The following is a 6303-nucleotide window of genomic DNA, read 5'->3' on the forward strand; positions in this document are numbered from 1 at the left end:
CATATATGAGTTCCCAGGTTCAATCTCTGGTACCTCCTAAGTTTTTTTTTTTTTAATTTTTATTGTTATTGGAATAGTGAAAGTGGTCTAAGAAAGGTTGACGTTATGAACACACAAATATATGATTACACTGAATAATTTTGATTGTATATTTTGGATGTTTTATGCTTTATTAATATGTATCAATAAAATTGATTTTTTTAAAAAAGTCAAAAAACATAAAAAGAAATCAACTCTTTGTTAAATGTAGAAGCAGAAGCGGAAGTCTTGAGTCTTAAAAGTTCCAATAGAACTTTGCTGAATTGTGGTTTATATGTGCGGTAGAAAGTTTGCAGAGATGGGCCCTATTTTCAAATATTCACAGAATCCATATTTTTCAATAGGGCTATAGAGCTCCTACTTTGATTCTGAGCTCAACTTCAAGGGTCTTATATATTTTAGCCAAGATAATGTACTGTGAGTGTCAGCAAGTTTCAAGGCACCTTGAAGTGTTTCTCCTGTTCTTTCTGGAACCCTGACACTGAAATTGAACAACTCCACCTGGTAGGTAATGATAGAAATGCAGCCGACACCAGTTGCCTCAGCAAAAGCCACTCTAACTTACATCAATCCAGAAAACACACAAGCTTGAAAGTGGTCCAGACAGAATCAGGAGAGACTTACCTGCTGACACAGATGAACATAGCCCATGAAGATCTCTGCAGAGATCAACAAATATCCAACCCATAAATGGATGAAGCAATAAGAACATTGGCTTAAACCAGTTGTATTAGGATTGCCTTTTATCCAGCAATAGGCAACAGATATGATCAGAAGATTCAGAAGCTTCTTATTTCTAGGATTCCTTCATATATTTGAAGACAGCCTTCATGATCACACTGCTTTCACAGATGATTTCAGATAAGTGTGCTAGAAATTTACTATTAATGAGTTAACGTTATGGGAAAACAATAGTTGTTGAATTCACACTAGGTTTATTTAGGAATAAATATTGCCATGACTCAGGGAAATCCATTTCCAGGGCAATCATTGGACAGGATTTAAACTTCTTTTTGTTTTATTTATTTTTATTTTTATTTAATTCTGTTTTTTAAAGATACATAGATCAAAAAGTATATTACATTTAAAAATATGAGGTTTTCATATACTCCACACCCCACCCCACCCCACTCCTCCCATACCAATAACTTCTTTCATCATTGTGTCACATTTATTACATTTGGTGAATACATTTTGAAGCAGGGCTTCACCACAAGTCATTCTTTTCTCATGAAAATTGAAAGGGGTTATAAACTTTAAGGCTAAAATTGGATCATATAGTAAACACGCAGAGTACTAACCAAAAGAATCTTTCATATTTAAATGAAATTCGAAAAAGGGTAGGCATTTTATTTCCAGGAATCAAATGAGTCTTATTTAATTTTCATTAACATAATAGAGAACATGTAACTCTTTCCTGTACTACATTGCATAAAATATCATGTAAATGGAAACCATTAATGGTAGACAAAAGGTGTCTAACATAGAATGAATGATTTAAAGTTTTCCTTCAACATACTTATTAGGGCCATATTTGACCCTTTTAATCTAGGACTTAGTTTCAGAAATTTCAAAGAATCATGAAATCTATCTCTGAGATTTTGAGCTCTGAATTCACAGCATTTCTTCAATCCAGGACCAAGAACATTTTATGGCTTTCCACTAAGAAATCTTTTCAAAGCCCCCTTTATGTCTTTATTCCTCAGACTGTAGATGAAGGGGTTCAACATGGGTATAAACACAGCATACATCACTGAGGCTGGTGCACTTGCATGTGCATTATGCAAAGCAAAATTACTAAGATATACTCCTAGACTCGTACAGTAAAATAAGGAGACAACTGTGAGGTGAGATGCACAGGTGGAAAATGCCTTCCATTTTCCCAGAGCTGATGAGATTCCACATATGGAGGAAACAATCTTAGAATAGGAGAAAATGATGCCAATGAATGGTCCTCCACCTAGCATCCCAGCTGCAAAATACATCACTATGTCATTGATGAAAGTGTCAGAACAGGCTAGCTGGACAATCTGATTATATTCACAGAAAAAGTGGGGGATTTCCAAGTGTGTACAAAATGATAGTCTCAAAACCAGTAAGCTTTGTAGCAAGGAATGCAATGCACTAACTACCCAGGACGCCAGAACCAGGATGATGCAGAGCTGAGTGTTCATGATGACCGCATATTGCAGGGGATGACAGATGGCCACGAAGCGGTCATAGGCCATTGCAGTGAGGAGCATGTTGTCTAAACCTCCAAATAACATGAAAAAGTAAATCTGAGTGAGGCAACCTTCATAGGTAATGACACTCCTCTGCATCTTGATATTCACCAGCATCTTTGGGGTCGTGGTGGAGATTAAACAGATGTCAGAAAAGGAGAGATTGGAGAGGAAGAAGTACATGGGTGTGTGGAGGTGGGATTCAGTGATGGTGGCCAGGATGATGAGCAGATTCCCACAGATGGTGACAATAAACATAGACAAGAAGAGGCCAAAGACTAAGGACTGCAATTCTGGTTCCACTGAGAATCCCAACAGGAGGAAGCCTGGAACTCGTGTTTCATTTCTTGGGTCCATATGATTGGTGTGATTGTTCTGAAATAGAGAAAGAAAATTACTAATATTCAAGAAAGGGGACTGACTGACATATCCATAATTTGCATTTTACTGAGAAGGAAATCATTTCTAGAATTATAACAGTTTGATATAGTTAGGGATTCTGAAAAATTTATTTGATTATGTTTGCAAACTGATCTTTTCCTCTGGGCACATTAGATTATATTGTATTCAGAGGTTTCTTGATTAAGTAAGCAGGTGAACCACTTGTGCGAGTAGGCCATTGAATCCCCACCACTTGGTGGGTGGGGACTCACAGATAAAAGACATGGAAAAGGATAGAGTTGAAGCATTCTTAATGTTTGAGTTTTGATGTTGGAGCTTGGTGCTAAAGTCTTACCCTGGAGCCCTGGGAGGTGAGCTCACAGATGAAAGAGAAGCAATCCCTGGGAAGAGAGGAACTCAGTAAGCCTGAACCCTGGCAGATGTGAGCAGTCATCTTGCTATAATAGGTGGAAATAGCATTTGGTAAGGGAAGTAACCTATGCTTTATAGCCTGGTATCTGTAAGCTCCTACCCCCAAAAAATATCTTTTATAGAAACCACGCCATTTCTGACATTTTGCATTAGCACACCTTTGGCTGACTAATACAAGTCTTCTCCTCTTTGAGATGATATTTGTGTAATCTCTGATTGTAGATTTCTATCCCCTTTTCAGTTAATTTTCCACAAATATTTATATTGTCTGTTTTCTTAAATGTTTTTACTTTTTCAGGTAGCTTTAGATTACATAATGTCACATCAAAACTATAGGGGAGGAGAACCAGCAAGATGGCGGCAGAGTGAGGAGCTCCTAGAGTCAGCTCCTGCTTGATACAGGGCAGTTAACAAACACCCATAGCTCTCTGGAGCTTGCTGAAGCACCTGTTTGGCAGCTGCAGGAGGCCAGAAGAGCATCTTGTAACATACTTGAAGGAGTGGAAGGATGAGATGTCTGTCTACAGAGAAGACTCTTAAGTAGAGTGCTCCATGCCATGGAGGCTGAGGCCCATCCTCCACTGGAGGCACAAGCTGCCTCGTGAGCTGTTCTGTGGCTGGAATTGAAAGCTCCACTTCCCCAAAATGGCGGAGGAAGAGACAGTTGGGCACCAATTTCTGCTATGATGAGGAAATTCAGTGGACTACAGTATGACCCTGAGAACAGCTAAAGTTTGCAACTGTCCAGGTTAGAAAGAGGCCAGGAGCTGCTCTCTTTAACTCTGCACCCGGCACAAGGGGAAGCGGGGTGAACTGAAAATCCCAGTGCTGATGGGGATGGGCTTCCTCCCATTCAGAACATATTGCAGCTCTAGCCTAGGCCCCACTGCCACCTCCAGCAGGAAGGAAGCTGCGGGGACCTGCTTCAGCTTCTCCAGGAAATTACCTGCCAAGCTGCGGAGGTTGGTGATTATCCTGCTCTGGTGGCACAAGCCGCCCCAGGAGCTGTTCAGTAATGGGAATTGGAAGCTCCATTTCCCAGAAACAGGGGAAGAAGAGACGGTTGGCTGCCAATTTTGACTATGAATTGGGAGAATTGGCTGGCTAAGGGATAACCCTGGGAACAGCTGGGTTAAAACCAGTGCAATCAGAAAGAGGCCAGTAGCCGCCATTCTGACTCTGTCCCCAGCCTGAGGGGAAGCTAGGCTGACTGACACTCTCAGTGTCTGAAGGAACCAGTTTCTTTCACACAGATCAGGCTACAGCCCTAGCCTAGGCTTCAGCCCCGCCTCTGGCAGGGAGGAAGCCCAGGATCACTGCACCAGCCTATACAGATAACTGCAGAGAACTCTGGCTGGCATTGACTGAAAATTAGAAGTCTACCAGGGCAACTGCACTCGTCTTAGACCCACACTGCATAGACTGCTGCCCACACATGTAGCCCGATCTCTGCCCCAGGCAGGGGAGAAAGGGATGTGAAGCTTCATCAGCCTCTCTGGTCAAGAACATTTTAGGCCTGCACGTGGATTATTTCACAGAGTTGTGAATTTGTCCCTAACCCTGGCAAAGTAGAAAATTGGAAGGAGCTTCATCAGTCCCTGACACAATTAGGGCAGCTTGAGCCTCCACAGCTTACAGCACCAGCTATGTGCTTTGCTCCTACTGCATAACCAGCAAGGAAAAAACGATAGGAAGACCTAAACTAAAGACAGAAACTGCACCCAGAATAAATATTCAAGTACGCCAGATGCGAAAACACCAACATAAAATTACAATCCACACCAAGAAACAGGAAACTATGGCCCAGGTAATGGAAAAAGATAAGCCTCCAGATGACATAAAAGAGTTGAGACAACTAATTATATATGTTCAAACAAATCTCCTTAAAAAATTCAATGACATGGCTAAAGAGATATTAAGATGATATTGGATGCGCACAAATAAGAATTTGAAAGCATGCATAGAAAAATAGCAGATCTTGTAAGAAAGAAAGGTGCAATCAATGAAATTAAAAAACATTGGAACCATAGAACAGCAGATTTGAGGAGGCAGAAGAAAGGCTTGCTGGGCTTGAAGAAATGGCCTCTTAAAGTGAACATACAAAAGAACAGATGAAGAAAAGAATGGAAAATATTGAACAAGGTCACAGGGAACTAAATAAAAGCAAAAGGTATGCAAACATACATGTCATGGATGTCCCAGAAGAAGAGAAGGGAAAAGGGGCAGAAGGAATATTTAAAGAAATAATGGTAGAAAATTTCCCAACCCTATTGGAGGACATAGATATCCCTGTCCAAGAAGCACAACATACTCCCATCCAAAAAATCCAAATAGACCAACTCCAAGATACATACTTGTCAGAATGTCAAAAGCCAAAGACACAGAGAGAATTCTGAGAGCAGCAAGAGAAAAGCAATGCATAATAAATAAGGGATATCCAATAAGATTAAGTACTGAATTCTCACCAGAAACCATGGAGGCAAGAAGACAGTGGTCTGATATATTTAAGATACTACAAGAGAAAAACTTCCAGCCAAGAATATTGTATCTGGCAAGACTCTCTTTCAAAAATGAGGGTGAAATTACAGTATTCACAGATAAACAGAAACTGAGAGAATTTCTAAGCAAGAGACCAGAATTCTAGGAAATACTAAAGGGTGTGCTAGAGCCTTAAAACTAAAGACAGGAAAGAGAGGCCTGGAAGAGAGTCTAGAAATGAAGATTATATCAATAAAAGTAACTAAAAGTGTCAAAAAAGTGGTGAAAATAAAATATGACAGATAAAACTGAAAAAAGAATAAACTTAACCAATGAAGTAATGCACTTGTATTCAGAAAACTGCAACTCAATGTTAAAGCAAATTAAAAAGCCCTAAATAACAGGAAAAACATTCCATGCTCATGGATTGGAAGACTAAATATCACTAAGATGTCCATTCTACTCAAATTAATAAACAGATTTAATGCAATCTTGATAACAATTCCACCAGCATTAAATAAAAAATTGAAAACAAAATCATTAAATTTAGTTGGAAGGATAAGGAGTCCTGAATAGCCAGAAACATCACGAAAAGGAAAAGTGAACCCTCATCTCCAGACTTTAAATCATAATGCCTGCCTATAGTGGCAAAAACAGCATAATACTGGACTAATAAGAAGCACAATATACTAATGGAGTCAAATTCATGGATCAGAAGCAGATCCTCACAGGTATGGTCAAGCGATTTTTG

General features: G+C 39.7%; 1 protein-coding gene across 1 annotated transcript; it reads right to left on the bottom strand.

Annotated features, from left to right (window-relative positions):
- Positions 1 to 1688: 1688 nt before the first annotated feature.
- On the bottom strand, positions 1689 to 5870 carry LOC101410720 (olfactory receptor 7A17-like). The gene is made up of 2 exons (XM_004475361.4): positions 5848 to 5870; positions 1689 to 2625 (listed from the first exon to the last, which is right to left on the bottom strand). The coding sequence occupies exon 2, from the start codon at positions 2616 to 2618 to the stop codon at positions 1689 to 1691; it is 930 nt and encodes a 309-aa protein (XP_004475418.2). The 5' UTR covers positions 2619 to 2625; positions 5848 to 5870.
- Between the last annotated feature and the right edge of the window lie 433 nt (positions 5871 to 6303).

The sequence above is a fragment of the Dasypus novemcinctus genome, chromosome 30 (assembly GCF_030445035.2).
Source record: "Dasypus novemcinctus isolate mDasNov1 chromosome 30, mDasNov1.1.hap2, whole genome shotgun sequence".
NCBI lineage: Eukaryota > Metazoa > Chordata > Mammalia > Cingulata > Dasypodidae > Dasypus > Dasypus novemcinctus.